The 24,059-nt window shown below is 44.4% G+C and overlaps 4 protein-coding genes across 6 annotated transcripts; 3 read left to right on the plus strand and 1 right to left on the minus strand.

Moving 5' to 3' along the window:
* Positions 1-242: 242 nt before the first annotated feature.
* On the plus strand, positions 243-2,708 carry LOC120649760 (E3 ubiquitin-protein ligase RBX1-like). The gene is made up of 5 exons (XM_039926638.1): positions 243-476; positions 585-635; positions 748-807; positions 2,232-2,303; positions 2,396-2,708. The coding sequence occupies exons 1-5, from the start codon at positions 353-355 to the stop codon at positions 2,431-2,433; spliced, it is 345 nt and encodes a 114-aa protein (XP_039782572.1). The 5' UTR covers positions 243-352; the 3' UTR covers positions 2,434-2,708.
* A 237-nt stretch (positions 2,709-2,945) lies between these two features.
* On the minus strand, positions 2,946-6,532 carry LOC120649738 (protein KINESIN LIGHT CHAIN-RELATED 2-like). Of its 2 annotated transcripts, none has more exons than XM_039926616.1 (3): positions 6,268-6,532; positions 4,192-6,122; positions 2,946-3,468 (listed from the first exon to the last, which is right to left on the minus strand). In XM_039926616.1, the coding sequence occupies exons 2-3, from the start codon at positions 6,105-6,107 to the stop codon at positions 3,255-3,257; spliced, it is 2,130 nt and encodes a 709-aa protein (XP_039782550.1). In that variant the 5' UTR covers positions 6,108-6,122; positions 6,268-6,532; the 3' UTR covers positions 2,946-3,254. The 2 variants fall into 2 exon arrangements, with proteins under 2 accessions (XP_039782550.1, XP_039782544.1); XM_039926610.1 differs by having other exon boundaries at positions 4,192-6,128; positions 6,268-6,473.
* Positions 6,533-10,331: 3,799 nt separating this feature from the next.
* On the plus strand, positions 10,332-22,606 carry LOC120649766 (histone-lysine N-methyltransferase SUVR5-like). 2 transcript variants are annotated; one of them, XM_039926650.1, is made up of 12 exons: positions 10,332-10,698; positions 11,583-12,506; positions 13,199-13,501; positions 13,579-13,689; positions 15,083-15,193; positions 17,640-20,402; positions 20,551-20,712; positions 21,070-21,186; positions 21,278-21,381; positions 21,783-21,920; positions 22,002-22,089; positions 22,184-22,606. In XM_039926650.1, the coding sequence occupies exons 2-12, from the start codon at positions 11,694-11,696 to the stop codon at positions 22,289-22,291; spliced, it is 4,818 nt and encodes a 1,605-aa protein (XP_039782584.1). In that variant the 5' UTR covers positions 10,332-10,698; positions 11,583-11,693; the 3' UTR covers positions 22,292-22,606. The 2 variants fall into 2 exon arrangements, with proteins under 2 accessions (XP_039782584.1, XP_039782592.1); XM_039926658.1 differs by having other exon boundaries at positions 10,362-10,681; positions 22,184-22,599.
* A 464-nt stretch (positions 22,607-23,070) lies between these two features.
* LOC120649779 (histone H2B.5-like) lies at positions 23,071-23,827 on the plus strand. The gene has a single exon (XM_039926669.1). The coding sequence runs from the start codon at positions 23,169-23,171 to the stop codon at positions 23,631-23,633; it is 465 nt and encodes a 154-aa protein (XP_039782603.1). The 5' UTR covers positions 23,071-23,168; the 3' UTR covers positions 23,634-23,827.
* Positions 23,828-24,059: the final 232 nt, after the last annotated feature.

The following is a 24,059-nucleotide window of genomic DNA, read 5'->3' on the forward strand; positions in this document are numbered from 1 at the left end:
GAAACGATCTGAATCGGTCAAATTCAGCTCCAGAAACATCACGCATCTCGGAAAGAAACAAAAATGTTTTCTGCTGCTCCCTCTTCGTCGCAAACGTGGCCACGGCCCAATGCAAAAGGGTTCTTTTGGGCTTTCGAAACAGCCCACGGTGCAAATTGCTCCAGCCCGTTCGCTTCCATCCCCCAAAGTCCAAACCCAATGCGCCACCGCGGTTATAAATGTGGGCCTCCTCTGACGACATCCGTTCTTCTCCTGGAGGTCAATCAAGTGCCGCCGCCTCGCCACTCCGTCCCACCTCCCTCGCCGCGTGATCCTAGCTAGGGTTAGTTCCCCTCGTCTCGCCGCTCTCGCGATGGACAAGGGCGGCGTCGCGGTGGCCCCGGCCCCGGCCCCGGCGGGCTCCTCCGCCGCCTCGGGGAAGAAGGCCAAGCGCTTCGACATCAAGAAGTGGAACGCCGTCTCCCTCTGGGCCTGGGGTACGGGCGGATCGACTCATGTCCTCTCCCTTCTCGATTTTTGCAAATTATTTTTCTCTTGAATTCGTCGATCTGACTTCGATTTCTTCCTCGTTTGCGCGCCCCCAGACATCGTGGTGGACAACTGCGCCATCTGCCGCAACCACATCATGGACCTCTGTGAGCACGCCGCCCCACGTCCCTCCGCTCCCTTCGATTTGTTGCTCTGGTTTTCTGCTGGTTGATTTGATCTCGCGGTGGTGTGGGGTTTCGCGTTTTGCGTGTGATGCAGGTATCGAGTGTCAGGCGAACCAGGCGAGCGCCACCAGCGAGGAGTGCACCGTCGCTTGGGGTAGGGTTACCATAGTGCTTACCTTGCTTCCCCCTTTATCTAGTGAATGCAGGATTGTGGTTAGTTTACAATAGCTGCTCGGTTAGCTGATGATTGTGGTGTGAAATTGGATCCATAATTTTGGACCCATGGAGGAGCTGTCGGAAATAGTTTGCTCTTATTTGTTTGTGATGATAGTTTTGGTTGTCAAACTTGACATGGTGGTGAACTATCAGTATAAATAGACTTATACCGGCTAGGGCTACAAACTGCAGTGGCTGGTTTTTGTTTGACTAGTTTGTTTTTTCCCTTGGTTATATTTTCTGACTGTATCCTCAGCATTGATTATAGTATGTCAGCACTAGTTCATCCAACAATTGGTGTCCAGGGGTGCATTTAAGTTGTTGCTGGAACTAGGATCCTGGTAGGAACACCTAACTTTAGTTGCACAAGAGCAATTAATGTTTTTGAGTAGCAGTTGTCATTCTTGGTTTGCCAGGTATAAGTAACTTTAACATGGGCATGTCATGCTATAATGCCTTGATTAGTTAATGTTACTATAGTCAAACAAAAATGTTCAGGTGATGTATCAGATTGTCCTTGTATGAATTCACTCTTCTAGTACAGGACTGAAGTGTTATTGTTTTGAAAGGTCTGAAAGAATTGGGTTTCCTAAAAAATTTTAAGTAATTATGTATATTTCATTTGAAGTTTGATTGGCTAGGAGAATTCCCAGATCATGTTTATACCATGTATGCAGGAATCAGGTGCAAACTTAGGTGCTAAGTGTTACCAATTCACACAGACCATTAATACCATGTTAGGAGACAGATATGAAGGTGTGAAAAACAATTTATGGGTGGTAAATTTTCTGATAGCATAGTTGTCAAAGGTTCCTTCCAGTAGTATATCTTACTATTGTGATCTTTTGCATGTTACCTCTTAATTTTGGGCAGAATTTTGGCTAGTACTGTGCATTTTGCATCCCTTGTGTTGAGCATAAATGTTAATTATGCAATATCTTGTTTATAAGGTATTGTGATGCATTTTTTATATGTTGGCTGATCTTATTCAGCAACCTCTTGCTTGTTTAGGTATTTGATGCTTGTTGCAATATGCATGCTTGGTAATCTTGGTTTTCCTCAAGAATAAAGGGCCACTATATGTAGCCAAACATTCTCTTTGTATAGTCTCAACCAAAGCGAAATCATGGAGCGATGAGGGTTTCATTCAAATTGTTTATTTGTTAAGGGCGTTAACTGGACTTCTGTGGTTATGTGTGTACTGTGATGTTTCTAATCATACCACTTATTTGTTAATTGGACTCAGTGGACTGGTTCTGATTGTCGCTTTACTAAGCATGCATTGTATATTTGTGAAAGTATTGAAAATCTTGCCATAGTCGCTTGACTTCAAAAAACTGATAATCTGTTTGTGTTCCTCAGGAGTTTGCAACCATGCATTCCACTTCCACTGTATCAGTCGTTGGCTCAAGACTCGCCAAGTGTGCCCTCTAGGTCAGTTGCTTTGTCAATTCTCTCTTGATCAATCTCATTGTTACTCATGCTCATCCACCTTGCCTCACCTTCCAAGATGTAATTTGATGCAGACAACAGTGAGTGGGAGTTCCAGAAGTATGGTCACTAGACAGTCATGGCTTCGATGTGGAGTTGCTTCATGTTTCTGGTAGTTTAGCAGTAGTGGTAACTGATGATTCTGAACAAGGCTATGGATGGTTAATTTTTCTGAAGCTTGGATTTTGGTTTCTACAGTATGCATCCTTAAGAAGGGGTTCGGCAACTCTTTCCTCCCTTAAAGTTGTAGATGAATATCTCCCTTTGCAGAAATTAAGTGGCATTCGGTGGCTATATAACAATGTGTGGCTCTCTGTTTCCTTATACGAATATGAAATGTTTCCATTACACAAAGTTTGAGGCGAACAGTGAATTGCCACCAAAGCTAATGATTTTAGAGAGATTGATAGCGAAATTCGACTTTTTGACTAGCTGAAGCACCTTGCCCGCATAAGTAATAACCGGCAAGCAAATCAAACTGGTTCTGACGTAATAACCGGCACACAAAGATCTTGAATGATTTTCCAACGGAAAGTTTTCGCTGGCGACTTGCTTTTATACAATTAAACTGGATCATGTGAGCTATTGCATTAATTTTTTTCATTCAAGAAAATGCAGTTACAGTGCTATGAATAGTTCTGACGTGGCGGATTTGCCAGATAAACTCGCACACCAGAGGTAGAAAAAGGAGAAACAGTAGTCACCGCTCGCATTCACAAACACAACTATAAAGGGCACCGAACAAGTAATAACCAATGATAGCATTTGAACCTTTACAGCAATCAATTTGAACATTTCATATTTCTAGATAGGTAAACACCACTATTCCCATTGCCCCACTCGAACAAACCAATTGAATACCTTAGTAACAATCGTCACCTTTCATCAGAACAGTCATGCTGCAACTGTGTTTCTCTTGGTGACAGTGTATGCGTTGGTCTCGAGCAGATTCTCCAGGGATTTCGCCTTCCTGCTTCGCACCCGGCCAGCCTCCTTAAGCAGCTCCCCAAGTCTCCGCTTCTCATCGTCAACATCTGGGTTAGCGGTTCCCAGCTTCTCCTCACGCATTCCAACAACATATTCCAAGATCTCAATGGCCTCATCCAGCCTGGTAAACAAAATGTAAATATTAACTGATAGTTGGGGGTGAAAATGAAACACAAACTATTCATATTAGCAGGACACAAGGTACCGACAGGTGATATTTCTTCTTTACGGTTAGTTCGGGAAAGTGATTCAGGAAGATGGCAATATGGCATAGTTACTTAAGAAATCTGATCTAGCCAGCTAAGTTAGTGTTGACATAATGATCCAGCCAGTCGTACACTTGTACCCTTCTATTCAGACTACAAAGCTAACAGTAAGATAGCATTGCTTTAGAAATCTGATACCGCCAGCTAAGTTAGTGTTGACATTTCTGATCCAGCCAGTTGTACCCTTCTACTCAGACTTTAAAGCTAACAGTCCACATGTCTTACAAAGTAGCATGAAGTTTCCACACATACAACAGGGAGAAAAAAAACAAACAGATAAAGGGAAAGCAAGAGGATAAAGTATTTGCAGCCCTTTACAGAACAGCCAGCGAAAAGCAACTAAAGATGACCCAAGATGGACCTATTCCAATAAAATTGATCCAACTTTATTAGCAATCAATATCCGATCAACTAATTCGAGTAGCAGAGCCAGAGTACCTTTACCCTACACACCACCCTAACTATTTCTAGGAAATCACTTGACAGAAAAGGTAATAATTATGCAAGCGAGCACTCAGAACAATCATCAACACCTAGCTGAGACAACGATATTGAGTTAGGAGAAGTAGGGAGCTTACCTGCCCATTGCATCATAAGTTCCTGCGAGATTGCTGTATACTCCTAGAGTATCTGGATGGTATGGCCCATATTCTTGTTCCAGAGCAGTTCTAGCTTCCTCGAACAGTTCTGCAGCTTCATTTATTGAGTATCTTTGAACGCATGCCAACCCCATCTGGTTCAGGGCAATCCCAAAGAAGGCAGGCTTTTTCTCACCACAAGTGCGGAGCTTCGCAATCGCGCTTTTGAAGGAATCATAGGACTCTGCGTAATTGCCCAGAATATAGTGCAGGACGCCCATCTGAGCCTCAATTCCAGCAATTGTGCTCTGTTGGCCGGCAGAATTGTTGTACATCTTTAAGGCCTTCTGAAGTAACTTGAGTGCTTGCTCATGCTCATTCATTGTCTCATATATGGCTGAAACATCAGTTAAACCAGTGGCAATTTCTTCTAGAGAAGTCCCTGGAATAGGTTTCTGGTAAATCTTTAATGCATTTTCACAGTAAGATTTTGACTCCCTCAACTTCCCTGTCTTGTTGTACAGATCCGCTAGACGCACAAAAACAGAAGCCACAGTTGCATGATTCTCCCCTTTGCTGGTCTTGAATACTGTAAGAGCTTTCTGGTAAGAAAACACAGCCTCATCATACCGACCCAAGGAGAGATAGATATCACCAATGCTGCAATCCACTGAGGCCACCTCTGTCTCCTGACCATTGGCTACCATGGCCATGCTAGCCATCACTAGATGCTCCAGTGCAGCTTCATGGTCACCCTTGGTGTCACAAATTAGACTCATTAGCCTCCTATCAGCTGTTTCTTCTAGTGAGGCTGGCTCATCGTGCTCCCTGTGTATGTCAAGGGCCATCTGACACAATCTTTGTGCTTCATCAAGTTGTAGTGCCTGCACATGGGCCTCGGCTAAGTACCGGCAAGTCTCTCCAACCCTTGGGTCTTGCTCACCCAATGTTTGCTTCTGGATTTCAAGCCCGGAAGCATACCATTGCAGTGAGAGTGCAGTCTGACCTAGCATGCCATAGGTGTCCCCCAACTGCATGCAGCCAGAAAATTTTGCAAGAGCATGCTCCTGACCTTCCTCAATTACAGGGATCTCGAGGGATCGATGCAGCACTGGTACCGCCTCTTCATATTTTCCCAAATTGCAGTAGATTGCTGCAACAACATGCAAGCTCATCACCAAGTTTAAGCTCGGTTTTCCACCAGCACATTTCTCAAACGACTTGGTGGCACGGAGAGCATATTTCAGCGCCTGCCGTGGGTTTTCCGAGGCAATCAAGTCTCTTGCGTGTTTGAGAAGAAATGGTCCAAGATCTGGGTTATCAAGTCCAGCATCTTCTGTTCCATTCCGTGGATAGGCATTTGATTTCTGCCGACGGCCAACTCGACTTGTTGGTTTGCTGATCTCGCTCTCGCCTTCCTCAGTGGATGCCTTTCCATTGGGGCCAACAGAGGCATCAGACTCGAGCTGTGATTTTGACGCCTTCTTTGACTTCTTGGACGAATTGGAAGACTGTGCCCGGACTGGGGTCCCATTCTCTGCTGAAGGGAGAGCATTGGCAACACTTCTGTTCTCTTCTTCCTCCTCAATGACCTTCATGGCTTCCATCTCCCCGGCAACAAGGTGGCGAAGTTCTGAGTCAATCCTTGACTCCTCCCCATCTGAGCCTAAGCTTTCGCGTGATGGGGACCCACCCTCACTTGAGCTCTCCATCTCACACACATTGTTGTAGAGCTGCTCAATTGAGGGCTCCCCAGCACCAGAACCCTCAACATGCATCTCAAGGGCCTCGCTCTGCATGCTTGGAGCCATTGTTGAAGCTGCCGCCGACTTTGGGGCGGACAGATGCTCATTGTTTTGAGAGGAATTCACCTCGTTCGGCACCTCCTCTGCAGGGGCGGACCCAGCATAGGACATGGGCACCCGATAATTCTTGTTCTTGCAAACGAAATCCAAGTTAGTAGGTAACTCAATATATTGTAACTGGATTCAGATCCGAATACAGATAGTTTTGTTAGGGTTTGGAGTGCTCCGTCTCGCACAGCACAAGGAAAGAGAAGGGGCTGGAGCGGCATACCTGGAGGACGCGCTCGTCGCCGGCAAAGGGCTGGGCCGCCGCTCGCCCAGTCGTCGCCGCCAGGGAAGGAAGATCTCGAGAGGAGATCAGGAACGAGTTTCTCTTCGAGAGAAGGGAAATGTTGTTTTTTTTTGAAGGGAGAGAAGGGAAAGGTTGGAGAAGAGAAACAGAGAGGAGATGAACCTGAGGCCCTGAGCGGCCGAGCGGGAGGGCGGCTTTGTCAATGATCCGAGCTCGAGCGTGACAATAACAGTAACACCCATCGATGATTGTGTATTAGAAATAATACAATAAAACTATATATTGAGATTAGTTTAAAAGACTGATTTAATTTCATAAATAAATAATAAAAAAGTTTATCCGGATATTCCCTCTATTTGTAGTCATATTTTCAAAACTGAATTATTCTCATTTGAGTTGGCATCTTGGGAATAGTATGGATGGTTGTACGACTCCAGCGCAGAGTAACTCTTTTGAAAAAAAATACAGTGTAAGTATAAGATAACATCAAAAATGAGGAATCTTGATTCATGAGATGATAAGCAAAGTTCTTCTTCTTAGTCATTGTACTAAGATGAGATAGAACTATCAAAATAGAAAAGAGAACAAAGAGAGGACTCCCTCCGTTCTCTTTTGATAGTCATATTCCATCTTGATACAATGATCAAGAAGAAGTATCTTGCTTATCATCACATTAATTATGACTCCTCATTTTCGATGTTATCATATTCATGCACCAATCATTTTTCTAGAGAAATTACTTTACACAGGAATCGAAGGGACATCCATACTATTTTCAAGATATCAACCCAAATAGGACTACCAAAATAGAATAATTTAATTTTTAAAATAGAATTATCAAAGAGAATGGAGGAAGTATTATTTTGTACCTATTTTAGTTTGTGCAACACAGTAGCTCGCTGAAGGGCAGGTCTGGTGCAATTGGTTGATCGCTTGCTCACCGAAGTGCCAGGTCGTGGGTTCGAGCGGCATCCCTGTAGTTTACTGTGGGGGTAAGGCTTGCCCGTATATTTCCCTTCCCCAGACCCCACTCGAGTGGGAGCCTCTGGCACTGGACCTGCCTAACACGGTAGCTCGCTAGCTAATGCATAGCTCCAGCCTACAGCTATATTATTTTAATTTTCGACTGTTGTAAATTTTAATTAATAAATATAGCAGGGTGCATGCATATGGCACGCAAACATTAGTGCATGGCTGGTAAACTGAACCGGTCATGTATGCTATGTGCCTGCGCGTGACATTTCTCGTTGGATTGGACGCCTCATCTACCGATCAAACACGGCTCAGAATTAAGGTCGCATGTTGTCCCAAGGAAATTAAGATGCAATGAAAGAATACGATGGTCCTGGTGTGTGGTTTGTGCCTTTGTGTTGTGGAGGAGGGTGAAAAGTCAAGGCCACGCCTTTCTGGCTCTCTGCCTGTCAGTGGTTGCGAGTTGTGACCAGAGTGGAGTGCTCAGCAATGCTGCATCCCCTCCGTTACCGGCACATCGATGGTCATCTCCACACTGATTGATACAATCTGTTTCAGTTTTTCTGGAAGAACTAATCTGTTTCAGGTTCAGGTACCGCAGTTTGAGCGAACCAATCCCCACCCACGGAAGATCTCGCAACGTTCTTGTTCGCAGCATCTTTTGTCACACACCAAAGCTGGGCAGCACCATTCTGTATGGGTCTGTGCAGGTAGTACATGATTGCAAGATCTTTCGGTAGAGCTGTTTCTTTTGGTTTTCTTTTTTCCATGCTCCAAAGGCCAGGAGCGGCTTTGCTGTTCTCCGTTCGGTTGTCAGTAGGGAGAGAAGGTGCCGCGGCGGCAGCTGGCCAGAGTGGACGGTCGGTTGGCGCGACAGGGACGGGGCGGCGGAAGCGAAGGTTGCCATGACGCGATTCACGCACGACAAACTCGGACAACGCTGGCTGCGCCGCGGCGAGGAGAGAGACGACAGGATGGCAGCTTCAGGGTAGGCGGGGCCTGCTCGTAACCGACCGGCCGGCGAGCTCGATCGGCCGCCGCTTTTTGCTGGCTGGCTTTACGAAACCGGTGGCTGGATGGATTCCCCTGAACCACCGGCGAGACAGACGCCCCCGTCGCATCATGCTCAATCATCCTCGCCGCGCGTCGAGGTGGACGGACACGCGTACGGTCCTGCTACAATGGATTGCGCGCACCGTCCTGTGATCGAGTGAATCCCACCGTATGCGAGCTGCGGCTGCGATGGCATGGCATGTAGTGGCTGGTGAATGGAGGCCTGTTATTCTTGTGCTGGACCGAACGTCGATCTGTACACCTGCGGTCGGCGTGGTGAGTTACCGTGCGCCACCGCTGGCCCGTGACCAACTCCGTCGGCCGGCATGCGTCACGACGACCGGATGGGCCGCGTTTATTGTCGCTGTGCTGGGGAAAGATAATACCGAACGGGAATTGGGATGGTTGATGAGGTAGGTCTTGGACTAGTGCGTCGACGTTACTGCAGGGAAACACAAAAAGGTTACCAACCGGTTGGATCGGTTCGGTTGGGCTGTCCGTTTCCTGTCAGCAAACCGCACTTGACCCCAGTGTGATACTAGTTAGAGAAGCAGCTGATGAAGAAAGATGCTAGCCTGCTAGGATCGGAGTAATGTTTCGGGGAGAACTCGCAGAGCACGCTGCTGCTGCTATTTTCTCTTCTTCCTCAGAAGATGTTCAGCTGCCGGACCAGCTGATCGCTTGATCGGCTGAAAGCGAGAGCGATGCGAGCGGCGTGTTCTTGAATCCTGGCCTGGCACGTAAGAACGCCGCATCGGCACCTGGGGCAGGCACGATGGGGACGCAAAGAACGGCGGCTTGCCGGATCTCGCTGCGTCCCGTCCCGACTTCGTTCCGGTCACCAAACGCCGTGCTGATGCTGCCGCCTCGTCCTCTGGCGCCCCGTCTGGCGCGCCGTGGACTCGTCGTGCAGGACAACGCGGCGAGCGCCGGCGCCCGTGCCCCGTGCGCCGTGCCGGCATGGGCATCGCATCCCGCGGCGCGCTTTCTTCGAGACGGACCGCGAGATTTTTTTAGGTGGGCCGGGAGATGCCGAGGTCACGAATCGGCACGAATCTGGGCCATGCTGCCGTTCTCGTCGGATCGCATCGTAATCGCAGGCCCACCTCGACGAGATGATAGTTTTGGTTCTTCTTCTTGGATCTCTACAGGCCCACCACTTCCCGCCCGCATCGCAGTCGCAGCGCGCGTCTTCTTTATTTTTATATTTTTCAATTTTTTTTTTACAGAAATATATTTTTGATTTTAGATTTTACAGTTCTCTACCCTACCGCCCGGCAGGGGGCGGCAGGGGGCCTGCCGCCCGGCAGAGGGGCGGTAGGGACTTATATGTAAATAAAAATAATTTTTTTACTCAGAGCTTCTTGGCGGGTGCACAAACATACACCTAGGCTATGCACCTGAAAATTTTCCAGTGGAATACACATGCAAAAAGTAGGCTACCACAAAATTTTCAGGATTTTTAGACAAACAGAACAACAGATACAAAATAAAATAGATTAAACACAACCTAAAATTTTAGCAGGGGTAAAATTGACATTTAACATGCATGTGTATTTTTCCTCTGTAGATCTTGATTTAAGAAACATAACAAAATTTAGTTTGTATTTTTCTGATTTTCTATGATTTTTAATTAAATTTAGAAGTTCACTGTTTTGGAAACTAAAAAAGAAATAAACTTTTGCCTGCCCTACCGCCCCGCCACCGGGCGGCAGGTACCTGCCGCCCGGCAGGGGGGCGGCAGGCTCTCCCACGGATCAAAATACGATTAAAAATAAATTTTATTTACATTCAGGTCCCTACCGCCCTGCAGGAGGGCGGCAGGGGCCAGCCGCCCCACAACCAGGCGGTAGAGGTACAAAACTGTAAACGGTAGGGGTACAAAACTGTAAATTATGAAACCGAAAATATATTTCTATAAAAAATAATTTTGAAAAATATAAAAATAAAAAAAAACGCGTCGCAGCGCATAGCTGTGTTTAGATAGGCCCAAACTGGCCCAAGCGGTTAACCCGGATGAGATGAAATCAGGTGGCGAGCGTTCTCAATTTTCTTTTTCCCGTTCCCCGTTTTCTTTCACCGGCGGGGTCGAATCGCGCACGCCGCCCACCTCGCCCCCATCTCCCTCCCCCGCCCGCACGTCGCAAACCCTTCGTCGCCACCACCGCCTCCCGGCCGCGGCTCCCCTCCACGCGCGCCCGCCGCGTCCCTCCCCCCGGAGCCCTACGTCCCGGCTGCCTGCTCCGGCCGCCGAATCCCCGGGGCCTTGCTGCTGTGGCCGCTGCCGCACCCGCCCGCCCTCGCCGGAGTGCTCTCGCCGCGGCCGGGGGCGCGGCCTGTCGCGGGAGCCGAGGCCGCTTCCTTCACGGTGCGTCGTCGCTGAGGGTATTCCCCCTTTCTGCTCCCTCTCCTGAGGATCGGCCACGTTCGGCTTGTTTGGGATTTGGACCGTTGAGCATTCTAGCAAATCTAGGGTGCCAGTCCTTGACGCAATCGCCTCAGGGACCCTAATCCACGGTCATGTCGAACACCTAGGAGATTTCTATTTCCACTAGGGCAATTTCACCTCGCATTGAAACTGGCCGTTCGTTAGGGTTTTATGACAGGTATTTAGTGGTCCTGGTATCCGTACGGAAATGCTACTATATTCTGCAGTTTTGCATGTTCAACAGGCGCCATATGTCCCTGTTGAGATTTTGCTTTAGCTATTTCAGAAAAAAAAATGCCGCACAGCGATTTCATGCATGCAATTCAAGTTGACTATACTTGCACCGTAGCTGTTGAAATGTGGCATGTTGGTTAGTCTACCCTTGTCAGATTCGAAAGCATCCAGTGTATCTTAGACTCCAACTGGGAGTTCATTACTTGTCTGTGAATGTGTCACAATGCTGTTATATATGACAAGTTATTTAATACTTGCTGCCAAATGCTGAGTGCAACTCCTTTTGCTGTTTCTTATTTAAGCTTGAATCGAACTTGTGACGTTACATCAGTGCTTCAAAAGTCTTCAAATGTCGTCTGCTTAGCCCGCCTAGGCTCCAGGCCCTGGGCCCCACCCTCCGGAGCCTAGTTTCCGTGTAACCAGCCTTGGTGATACCTAGCCTGACTAACCGATGATCAGGCACAAACCTTCTGTCCGCCTAGTGTTGTACTTTTCTGTTTAACATGCAAGTCTGTTGGGTATTTAATCCCCTCCCCCCCTTTTCCTCCATAATATGTTTTCTTCTGAAGTGTTGCATATGCTCAGCAGTCTTCTGTTTTGTTTGTAGAACTAAGTCGGCAGTGTTTGGGCTTCATGCCAGTAGCGGATAACTGCTGTACTTTCTTTTGGAAGTCCTGCTTTATTTCATAGTGGATTGTAGACCAGAACTGCCAAAGCAATGCTGATGGACCCTCCTGTTATGCAAGTGGATTGCCAGTTGCAAAATGACGTGGAAAAAACATCATCCTATGACAGGAAGCTGACCGTCTCACACGGTGATTATGGGTGGGCAGGCTCTGATGTCCGCCCAGCAAATGATGCAATAATCTGTAACCCAAATGAGGTTGACAATGCTTCTCAAACGGGCACAGATGAGGTATTAGATTCTTCTTCCAAAAGATCTCCTATTAACTTGGATGATTTACCTCAGGGGGCAGAATTAATAGAGAAGGATGGTGACGATTCTCACTCCAATGATGTAAAACTTCAGTTGAATGTAAGCACTGAAACTAATAATGGCTTGCAAAGTGATGATGGCAACTTTAATAAACAAAGTTTTTGTAAAGAGGATAGGCATCATCCTCAGGAAGAGATACATCCTCCCACCACAGTCTCACTACCAAGTTCATGCAAACTCAATGGAGATGCCATGCCTTCTCAAGAAGAGAAAATAAAAGAAGAGCATGTCAAAGTAGATGGAATTGTTAATGCAGTAACTAAGGAAGTCGGAACTGACTTGGTAGGATGCCATGCGGGGCAGAAAGAATTGCAGTGCACGCTACAAGATCTATCAGAAATAGCCTGCAGTATTGGTTTAGTACGTAACAAATCTTCTCCACAGGAAGAGACCAATGTGTCTGTTTCGCCTTTAAATGACACAGGCAATAATGTTGATAACCGTAGTTGTAATGGTGATGCCAATTGCAAAGGGGAAGAGCTCAATATGGGTAACCCTGGAGATGAAGATCATGCTGTAGCACTTTGGGTGAAGGTACACTTTTTTTATTTAACCTTGTAGATTCTTTTTTGGGCTATATGAGGAAATATTTGTCGCATTTAAGGTCCAAAACCTGTGACCATTGCTGGGGTTGTGAACTCATAGCCTTGTTATGGATTTCTAACTGTAGCCTTAGTTACAGCCATGTTTAATTAAACAATGCTAGATTGGGTGAACCGTGCACGTATCTTCTTTTGTTTTTTTATTAGTCCTACCAAAAAGTTAACCTGAGATCGATGGTTGAAGTCTTGACTAGAACGATTAAATGGGGCTTCTTTTCATACTTGGTCTTAGAATGAATGCCTTCCTGGTAATTTCCATATCATGTTTCTTCATGACACTGAGAATTTTTTGAGATAAATTCTGCTGGATCCCCCCCCAAAATAAAATAAAATAAAATAAAATGGTATACCTGCTTTCTTCTGTTTAGATAAATGTTGTGTACAAAGATGTGGAGGTGGGGTTTGTTTAGAGAGAGATCTGATGCTATTTAGTTGCAAAAATGAAAAGGAGAACTTTTGTTTTGCTGATTCTTAGAAGATCAACAATGGGATCTGAGCTTAACAATTCTCTAATACCCTGATGATAATTTTTGCCACCTTCCCTTTTTTTGGGCACATTCGGAATTTCCCTTTTCTCCAATATCTTATCTGTGAACTCGTTTTACTCTTTTCATGTGAAAACAGTGGAGAGGAAAATGGCAAACAGGAATTCGATGCTGTAGAGTAGACTATCCTTTAACAACTGTAAAGGCAAAACCAACACATGACAGGAAGAGCTATATTGTTGTTTTCTTCCCTCGGACGAAAACTTATTCTTGGGTAGACATGCTACTTGTTCTACCAATAGAGGAATGTCCTTTGCCACTTGTGAATGGAACTCATCGTAAATGGAGAAAGCTGGTGAAGGATTTGAGCGTTCCTCGGCGATTCATCATGCAGAAACTTGCCATTTTAATGCTAAATTTGAGTGATGAGCTTCATATTGAGGTTGGTTTTGTTGTTACATGTTTTCTTACTCTTCTGGCTCCATTCTTGTTGTTGACACATTTCATATGTTTCTTTAGGCTTTAAGTGATAATGCTCGGAAGGCCACAACTTGGAAAGAATTTGCTCTGGAAGCGTCTTGCTGTAGAGATTACACTGATCTTGGGAAGATGCTCAACAAACTACAAAATGTAAATCCGAGAACCTTGTTTCATGTGGATATTTCATGGAGCATGACATCAACTTTGTGGTGCTTCTTACCTTTAAGATTTTTAACCTTTCTCATTTCTACTGATTGTATTATGGAAATTTTTCCATGTGACTAACTGACTATGATCTGTCTTTTGATGACCTTACATGCTTAGTTGTTTTCTATCCTCAGTTGCAGTGGCAGTAAATTAAGCAGAATATTTCCGTTGGTAGTTTTTCCTACACATGTGGATTTTTTTCTTTAGCTATTAATGGATGAACCATAGTCATTGTTATGTAGCGTATGCAGTATTTTATCTAGGATGTATCGCTGAATTCTGTTATGTCAATTCCCATAACATGAAATAGAGCCTGAATTATTACCATAAACATCATCATCAACAAGAAACTCTATAATCTCGAGCAAGTTGGGGATATGCCAGAGATGAAGCCCAACAAGGTCTATATGAACCAGAGGGAAAGAAGGAAAGAACATCGGTTTCTTACCTACATCTTGTATTTATCATAATGTTATCCTAGGGAGCTTTCCTTCTCGTAAAAAAATGCCTAGAGCTTTATATTGAATGTTGGTGGTATACCAGGCGGTACAAAGAGGCTAGAAGGAACTTGTTTTTTTTTATACAACATTATTGAGTTTTTTTTAAAAAAAAATATTGACCGACCTAGGAGGAACTAATATGAAGGTATAGGTCCCTAAATTTGAGTAGAAGAGGACTCAAACCTGGGGTGTACATGTACACCTCTCACCAACTGAGCTAGCTCACACTTAAGGAAAATACCTTCTGCTTTAAATTCTTTCTATGCAAAACTAAATAATCATCATCAGCTGTCATTTGGGAGATTGCTTAATCTCCAGTACGCTCGCGGATACTTATCCCAATATATTTGTTTTTAAGTCCAGCTATACAAAGACAACTCATATATGAATAGTTTTTCATGTTGTGACCAAGGTCAATAGATCTACTATTACTAATCCCTCCATCCTAAAATATAAGGCTCACACACATCCCAAGATTCAAAACTTATATTCTTTGACCAGCGATTACCCTCATGTAATGTAAACTTTATTTTACAAAAAACGGTATCATTTGATTGTCAAATACTTTCCTGTGGTTCTGGTTTTTTTTTTGCTACAAACACTACAATGTTGGAGGAATTAAGAATTAACACCCACTTGCTTGGGAAAAAAGGCTATGTTGTTGTTGTTGTTGTTGTTGTTGTTTTGAAGACCGTGCCAAGTCAAATCGTGCCTTATATTTCGGGATGAAGTATGGGCTTGATGTTACTTGTGTTATTGGTGGTCTTACAAACATGCGAACAATGTCTGGTTCTTTGTCATGTTTCTCGGCATTGTTTCACCTCATTTAATTTCAGATGATTCTTCCGGACTATATAAGCTGCCAGTGGCTACAAAATTCTTTTGACATGTGGAACCAAAAGTGTATGAATGCACGTGATGCTGAGACTATTGAAATGCTTTATGAGGTACTATACATTTTTATTTATTCTCCTTTGTCTGCTCCATTTTGTTTGGAAGGTTGTGATTAGGGGTTGTTCAGCTTGAAGCCTAATTTTGCCATGCTTAAACTTTGTCACATGGACCAGAATTTCTTAGATAGGTATATGGATTGTTGCCACAACTGTGGCATGTCATTATGTCACACTGGCATGTGGCATAGGCCCATTTTTAGACTACTCATTACAGCAAATTTGGTGCGCTTCCCTTCCGTAGGCCTTCTAATAGATGTTTCTAGATTCTTTTTGTAACTTCCTCATTTGTGGCTGCTGTTTTATCCGCAAATTTGTCTATGTTTACTTATTGCAAAGTGGGCTGTGAACCATAGAGGTCCTTAGATTTAAAGGTTGCAAAAGGGGTGGGTTGGCCCACGGACCTGCCCCGAAACTTCTGCCTTCATGGGTCACAAGTCACAACCCAACCCAGAGGGCCAATGGAGCCCAATATCCTGACCCACCTTCCGTTGCAGATTGATCCCTTCGCAAGACTTAAATCCTCCTCTCCTGCTATTTCTCGCCGCTGTCTCTCATTCTTTCTCCTCTAGCACATCCAGATCTGGCAGACTGGCCATGGCGGCGCGTGGGAATGTGCATAGAGAAGGTGCCGAGATCGTAGGGAGCTAGCGGTTCCAGAAGAGGCTTGCTGCAGAACATTTTGTTAGGGGTGCCGCCGGCTTTGTTGTCTGCATCTATCTGCGGCCATAGCGTGTGGCAACAGCTAAGGCAGCCCTGCATCTGCAGGCAGCCATGGATCCTGGCTTCTTACTCCGTGGTCTTGTTGAATAGGTGAGGGGAATAAAGCAGTCATGATTTTCGCTGGCAGTAGAATAGATGCGGGGATGCATAGGATTTATGCCTCTTCTCGTGGAGTTTACCAGTTTCTTGTATTATTTTTATTTTCGACAGCTAGCTGGTTCATGGATTGTCCGCAATTGCTTGCCTAATCATATCTTGCTTAGTTAGATTCTTCTGCTGGTAGAGATATTTCCTCTTTGGTCAGTGTTTACTGGCTCCCGTGTAAGGATTCGTCATCAATGGGTCACCCACATGCCTATCCGGTTCCTTGAAAATTAGGTTCTGGCCATGCGTGACAAATACATGGGCGGCATATTTAACCTGCCCAGTTGCATCTACTTTGTTTGATGGTTACGTTTCTTTTAATTTTTACTAATATGTTATTGAATGATGTCTTGTTTGTCTATGTTTTCTGTATGTATATTCCAACTTCTTTTCTTCATCGTGTTTTTAGATATACCTAAGTTATGTGGTGGCTAGGAATATGGATTATCTATGCTAACCTAATTATTCAGTTGAATACTTATGGTTGTGTTAATAATCACTTGAATTCCTCGCACTAGATTTATAGAAGCACTCGTAGCTTTTGCATTACAGACTGTTTCTATGACTTGTGGCCATGTGTTTCTCACCAAATTCAACTGCAGCATATTAATTTTCAACAATGCATATGGTTTTTCTGCTACATGTATATGCACATAATTCTACATTCAGTGGTTGATATGTTTTTTATTTTATCACAAGTAGAAATTATGTCTCTGCTCTCGGTTATAGCACTAGGTCTTTTCTTGACCAACAAATTGTCCTGTTACGCTCTATCATGACATCCCTTTAGTATCACTAAAGTATGTCAAAGATGCAATTGAGGTTATGTAATTTGATTTTGTTGAAGCAACTAGTTTTATTGTTATTGTTTCTTTAAACATCATGGCTTGTCACTCATTGTAGCTGTTTTTTTAATCACAAGTAGAAATTATGTCTCTGCTCTCGGTTGTAGCACTAGGTCATTTCTTGACCAGCAAATTGTCCCGTTACGCTCTATCATGACTGATGGACTATGGATAAAAGCCCCCACCCCTCCCACTATAACACCTGGGTTTTATGGTTAGGTTGGCTAGGTGGGGCGCGCTAACATGGTACCAGAGCCGAGGTCCTGGGTTCGAACCCACCCGGCCACGCATTTCCGCTGCGCGATTTCCCCTGCGCCTCTCGTGTGCTGAGACCTGCTGCGGGCTACGCCGGGCACTAGAACCTGCTGCGGGCTACGCCGGGCTCGCACGCCGTAGGGGGAATGATGGACTATAGATAAAAGCCCCCACCCCTCCCACTATAACACCTGGGTTTTATGGTCGGGTTGGCTAGGTGGGGCGCGCTAACAATGACATCCCTTTAGTATCACTAAAGTATGTCAAAGATGCAATTGAGGTTATGTAATTTGATTTTGTTGAAGCAACTAGATTTATTGTTATTGTTCCTTTACTGCTGAGATACAATAGTATGTGTTTTTTCTGCACTATTTCCAGTGTTCTGGTGTCTAATATTGATTATTCCCCTATTACTTAATTTTCTTATTCCAATGAAAGTGCAGCCAATCCTTTTTATTTCTTCTCTTCTTCAACAGGAACTTAGGCAATCTATTCTTTGGAGCAAGATTGAGGAATTGTGGAATGCATCGGTGCAGCCTGAATTAGTCCCTGATTGGAAAACATGGAAACAAGAAGTCATGAAACAATACTTTTCATCACATCATTCTGGTAATGTTGCCAACTTTGAGAAAAACAATTGTTACAACGATCCAGCTTTAGATCAACAAGTTAGTAGAAAGCGTCCGAAACTTGAAGTTCGCAGAGGGGATACTCAAATTTTACACATGGGTGAGGCTGATGGCCGGACTGCAAATGAAGACCCGAACCGAAATAATCTTCCTAGTAACTCTGTCAGGCATGAAGCTGTAGGTGCATTTGGAGCAATAAATCAGAATACTGCCGCCACCTTCTTTGGAAATTCTGGTGTTATTGAGATCACAGCATCTGGTAGTGCCAATCCAGCTTTGCAGAATGCTAGACTTGAGTTAGATTCATTCAAGAGTTCTCGGCAGTGTTCTGCATACATTGAATCAAAGGGAAGACAGTGTGGTAGGTGGGCAAATGATGGTGATATTTACTGTTGCGTGCACCAAAGTATGCATTTTCTTGACCATTCTTCTAGGGAGGACAAGACACTTACTGTTGAAGCTCCATTGTGCAGTGGCATGACTAATATGGGTAGAAAATGCAAGCATCGAGCTCAGCATGGTACTACTTTTTGTAAAAAGCACCGCCTCCGAACAAACTTGGATTCAATGCACCCAGAGAATTTGTTGGGTTCATCTGAGGTACCCCATATGAGGGAAGAATCTCCAAACAAGGGGGTAGAAGAAATTTCTAGGTCACAGTCGATGTACAGCATTGACTCTGAAACAGACATGAATTCCCAGGCTGCTGTACAGGTGAAATTGATACTGACTGTGGCTACAGAGATCTCAGCTGAAAAATCTTGTGCAATGGAGAAAATTGATCTGTGTGCTGCGTCAACCTCCATCACAAATACTGATGATGTTCCTCTTTGTATTGGAATTCGCTCTCATGACAGTATTGTCGAGTGCCAAGATTATGCCAAGCGACATACTCTTTACTGTGAGAAGCACCTTCCAAAGTTCCTTAAACGTGCCAGGAATGGAAAGAGTCGACTTGTTTCTAAAGATGTCTTTGTCAATGTTCTGAAGGGTTGTACATCAAGGAAAGATAAAATATGTTTACACCAAGCATGTGAATTTCTTTATTGGTTTTTGAGAAACAACCTTTCTCATCAACGCACCGGTCTTAGTAGTGACCATATGCCCCAGATACTGGCTGCAGCGGCTAAAAATCCAGATGTTGGACAGTTTTTGTTGAAGTTGATAGCTACTGAGAGAGAGAAACTGGAAAATCTCTGGGGCTTTGGTTCAAATAGATCTAAGCAAATCTATTCTGAAGACAAACAAGGATCTGCAGTGCTATTGCACGGAGAGGGAACTAATCTTTCATCTGGTTTGAAGTGCAAAATTTGTACTCACGAGTTCTCTGATGATCAAGCTCTTGGATTACATTGGACGTCGGTCCACAAAAAGGAATCCCGGTGGCTGTTTAGAGGTTATTCTTGTGCTGTATGCATGGAATCATTTACCAACAAGAAAGTTCTTGAAAGACATGTGCAGGATGTACATGGAGCTCAGTACCTCCAGTATTCAATTCTCATTCGATGTATGTCATGCAATAGCAATTTTTTGAACACAGATCTGTTGTACCCACACATTGTTTCTGATCATGCACAACAGTTCAGGCTTCTTGATGTCCCTCAAAGACCTAATGGTCGATCTGTTCAACAAACAGAAGGGACAAGTGGTGTGGCCCTTTATGATAACCACGATGTTGAGAAGGATGATGGATCACAGAAGTTCATCTGCAGCTTATGCGGGCTCAGATTTGATCTTCTACCAGATCTTGGCCGCCACCATCAAGTCGCTCATATGGACTCAGGTGCTGAGGGCCCCATTCCACTGGGACGGGGGAAGTATCAGCTTAACCGTGGCCGACACTACTATTCTGCTTACAAGAAAAGTTTACGGCCAACAAGTACATTAAAGAAGAGGAGTAGCTCTGGAATTGAGAAAACTTTTAAGTTCCAAAGCTCTGGCCTATCTATGGTAACGTCACAAATAGTTGAATCTGAAACAGCCAGCCTTGGTAAGTTACCAGACTTACAATGCTCAGATGTTGCAGAAACTTTATTTTCCAAGATTCAAAAGACAAGACCCCATCCAAGCAACCTTGATATTTTGTCTGTTGCCCGTTCTGTATGCTGTAAGGCAAGTCTTCTTACTGCACTGGAAGTTAAATATGGATCTCTACCTGAGAACATATTTGTGAAAGCTGCAAAACTATGTAGTGACAATGGCATCCAAATTGATTGGCACCAAGAGGAATTTATTTGCCCTAAAGGTTGCAAATCTGGATATAATTCAAATGCTTTGCCTCCTCTACAGTTCATCCCAGCTGAATTTCCAGAAGCTCCTTCTGTGATTGATCCTCCAAATGACAATGACATGTGGGACATGGATGAATATCATTATGTTCTTGATTCAAAGCATTTTGGCTGGAAGCTTAAAAAGGAGAGGGTTGTTCTATGTGAAGATGTAAGCTTTGGCAGGGAGAAAGTTCCAATTGTCTGTGTTATTGATGTCGATGCAAAAGATTCTTTCAGTATGAAGCCTGAAGAACTTCTGCCACATGGCAGTTCTGTGCCTTGGCAAGGTTTACACTATATCACAAAGCGCGTGATGGATTCATCTCTTGTTGATTCAGAGGTACACTTTTGGATTATCTTATTTAATAATTGATGTATATTCATGGACATATTGTTTATAAGGGGCCTATATTTTGAATATATGCACAACTTGTGTCACATTGTTCATCTTCAAAAAAGATGTTTTCTAACAAATCATATTTCTGCAGAACACTATGCCTGGGTGTGCATGTTCTCATACCGAATGCTCCCCTGAGAAATGTGGTCACGTGAGTCTCTTTGACGGTGTTTATAATAACCTGGTGGATATCCATGGAACACCAATGCTTGGCAGATTTGCATATGATGAAGATAGTAAGATTATTTTACAGGTAATAATTGTCAGCACCACACATCTTTTAGTTCTAGATTTTCTATTGCCATATGAAAACACTTCCACCAAACAACTGGCCTTAATCTTTAGTTTTTCACTGTCCTTATTATACACCAATAGGATGATTGATATTGATTTACGTGAAACTGATGCTAAAACTTATCTGCTTCGTCTAAGGCTAGGGGCCTAAATGATGTGGTCTTGGTCCGCATATCTAGTAGTGGGTCTATTTTATTTAGGTTATACTTTTAATTTTTTTTGTTCTTTTTCGTAATACTTGGGATCCACACTGTTACTTTTCTTCTTTGTTGTTCTATATTATTTGATATTTACCTGTGTACTCACTGATTGGCAGGAAGGGTATCCAATATATGAGTGCAATTCATCATGTACTTGTGATTCATCCTGCCAGAATAAAGTATTGCAGAAAGGCCTGCTTGTTAAGTTGGAACTCTTTAGAACTGAGAATAAGGTGAAGTACTCCCCATGATGGATTTCCTGACTCACGGCCCGCACCTGATTGTCCCTTGCAATTTATTTTAGAACGCTGTCAAATTGTGCAGGGTTGGGCTATTAGAGCTGCTGAACCTATTCCACAGGGCACCTTCGTCTGCGAGTATGTTGGCGAAGTCCTAAAGACTGATGAGGCCATGAAAAATGGAGAAAGGTTTGTCAGTCTTTTCCTATGTTTTCTTTTTATACCTAACTTGAGAAAAATTGATGGAAGTTCTCAGTTGCCCAAAAAATGAGCTTCAACACATGGTTATATTTCCACATTATCTTGTTCATAGCAACGCATGCATTGCTAAATGCTGACTGAATTCTTCATCCAATGGCTAATTCATCTCACATTTTTAAAGATGCACACTCAACCATCAAGGTGCAGTAGCTAGGTGGATTTGAGTTTTGAATTTTTTCCTTTTCTTGTAGTGATGGCAGTGATGAGATGCACTCTCTGATTCTCATGCCATGCAAAACTGGCCGCTAATACCACACTGGCACTTGTTGCTGATTTATGTTGTATGATTATTTGTTCTTCGAAACTGATGAGTTTTTTCTTAATTTCAGGGTGTCAAGTAGTGACTGCAGTTACTTGTTTGACATTACTTCTCAGATTGATAGGGAAAGAGTTCAGACTGTAGGGACCGTCAACTACATGATTGATGCCACAAGATCTGGAAATGTATCCCGCTTTATTAATCACAGGTAATTGAACCTTTTTATTTAATGCTGGAACAAGTTCATTTTGGAACCAGTATTCATTTGTGTTTGTTGCCTTGATAACAGCTGTTCGCCAAATCTCAGTACCCGTTTGGTTTTGGTTGAGAACAAAGATTGCCAGCTTGCTCACATTGGCTTGTTTGCTAATCAAGACGTAAGAATTTATCTATCATACTTCCAACATATTGCTTAACAAGGGTTTAACTTTATATCAGACCTTTTCTGATGGTTGCTATGCTGTTCTTCAGATTGCTGTGGGAGAAGAACTTGCATATGATTACCGAAAAAAGCTTGTAGCACGCGATGGCTGCCCCTGCCATTGTGGAGCCAAGAATTGCCGAGGCCGGGTCTATTAAATTTTGCAGGAAGACAATGAGGATGCTCGGTTGCAGATCCTCCGAAGCTTAAGTTTGTGTAGGCCGCTAGTATCTCATTTCTTCATCCAACCGATAGGGATTGTGATATAGGACTTACAAGCAGGCATTAGGCACACCATAGATGTTGATTTTAGTAGTACCATCATGCTTAACTGATTGTTTGTTAGACGCAACCTGAAATGAAAGCGATTCAGGCTGCTTTGCGCGTATTTGAGAATTCTTTATCATTGTAAATACCTTCATTCAAATTTTATAGATCTTGAGCACCATCATCGAAGCGAGTTAAACCGGTTACCCCAAATCCCCAATAAGGTTCTTGTGCGTGTGATCTGTGGCATAGGCTATCCGATATTCAGAATCAAGTGATGGCGACATGGCGTTGCTTGTCTGATTTTCGAAAAGGGAACTCTCCCTTAAATCATGAAAATGTTCTTCATCGCCATCTATTTTGTGTCGGTAAGATTAGTAATAGTAATCGCAAAAAATAGTTTTGGAATTAATATTTGTAAATTTTTCGATTTCAGTGGGCCCACTCACGAGGTCACATACGCGCGCGCCGAAACCAATTTCCCTCCGTCTTCTCCCGCCCACACTTTCGCCATGTCAGTGATCCGTTCGAGACGCATCTCAGCCGTCCAAGAGAGAATGCACCAACGAACGGTTCGCGCCCCTCCACGCCAGCAATCCGCGGCAACCGCCCTTCCACCAATCAGCGCGCACCGCTTTTCCTCTATAAATCAATCGCCCCCGTCCCCTCTTCTTCCCCAGAAATCCTCCGCAACTTCCCCGAGCATCCTCGCATTCCAACCGAGCAAACCCTCGTTCCTCCACCGCCGAGAGAAGCCAAGCGGCATCGATGGCGCCCAAGGCGGAGAAGAAGCCAGCGGCCAAGAAGCCCGCAGAGGAGGAGCCCGCGGAGAAGGCGGCGCCTGCGGAGAAAGCCCCCGCGGGCAAGAAGCCCAAGGCGGAGAAGCGGCTCCCGGCGGGCAAGTCCGCCGGCAAAGAGGGCGGCGACAAGAAGGGGAAGAAGAAGGCCAAGAAGAGCGTGGAGACGTACAAGATCTACATCTTCAAGGTCCTCAAGCAGGTGCACCCCGACATCGGCATCTCCTCCAAGGCCATGTCCATCATGAACTCCTTCATCAACGACATCTTCGAGAAGCTCGCCGCGGAGTCCGCCAAGCTCGCCCGCTACAACAAGAAGCCCACCATCACCTCCCGCGAGATCCAGACCTCGGTGCGCCTCGTCCTCCCTGGGGAGCTCGCCAAGCACGCCGTGTCAGAGGGCACCAAGGCTGTCACCAAATTCACCTCGTCTTAGGCTGTGATGAAAGGCTTGTTTGCGCCTACCTATCATGTGTCGCTTCTCCTGGTAGTAGTAGTAGTTGTTCGGAGACTTGGCTGGTGTGGTGTAGTGAACTGTTCCGGTGGCTTTTGACTTGTATGAATTATCGTTCTGGCAATGGAAGGCAATTGTTATCTGAAACTTGATCAGTAATCCATGTTTTCTTGTCATATTGTGCTAGCAGTATCTCTTGATCGCTTTGTGATTCGGGATGTGCTTTTGACTTGTATGAATTATCGTTCTGGCAATTATCGTTCTGGCAATGGAAGGCAGTACCTGTAATTTGGAACGGAAGGAACATCGGGACCGAAAAATCAAACCCCATGCTCCAGGACCAAATTCAAAACAAGAAACCACTACAAACTGCCTGCCAGTACCTGTAATTATTCGGTTCTGATGTTC

The sequence above is a fragment of the Panicum virgatum genome, chromosome 1K (genome assembly GCF_016808335.1).
Source record: "Panicum virgatum strain AP13 chromosome 1K, P.virgatum_v5, whole genome shotgun sequence".
Classification (NCBI taxonomy): Eukaryota; Viridiplantae; Streptophyta; class Magnoliopsida; order Poales; family Poaceae; genus Panicum; species Panicum virgatum.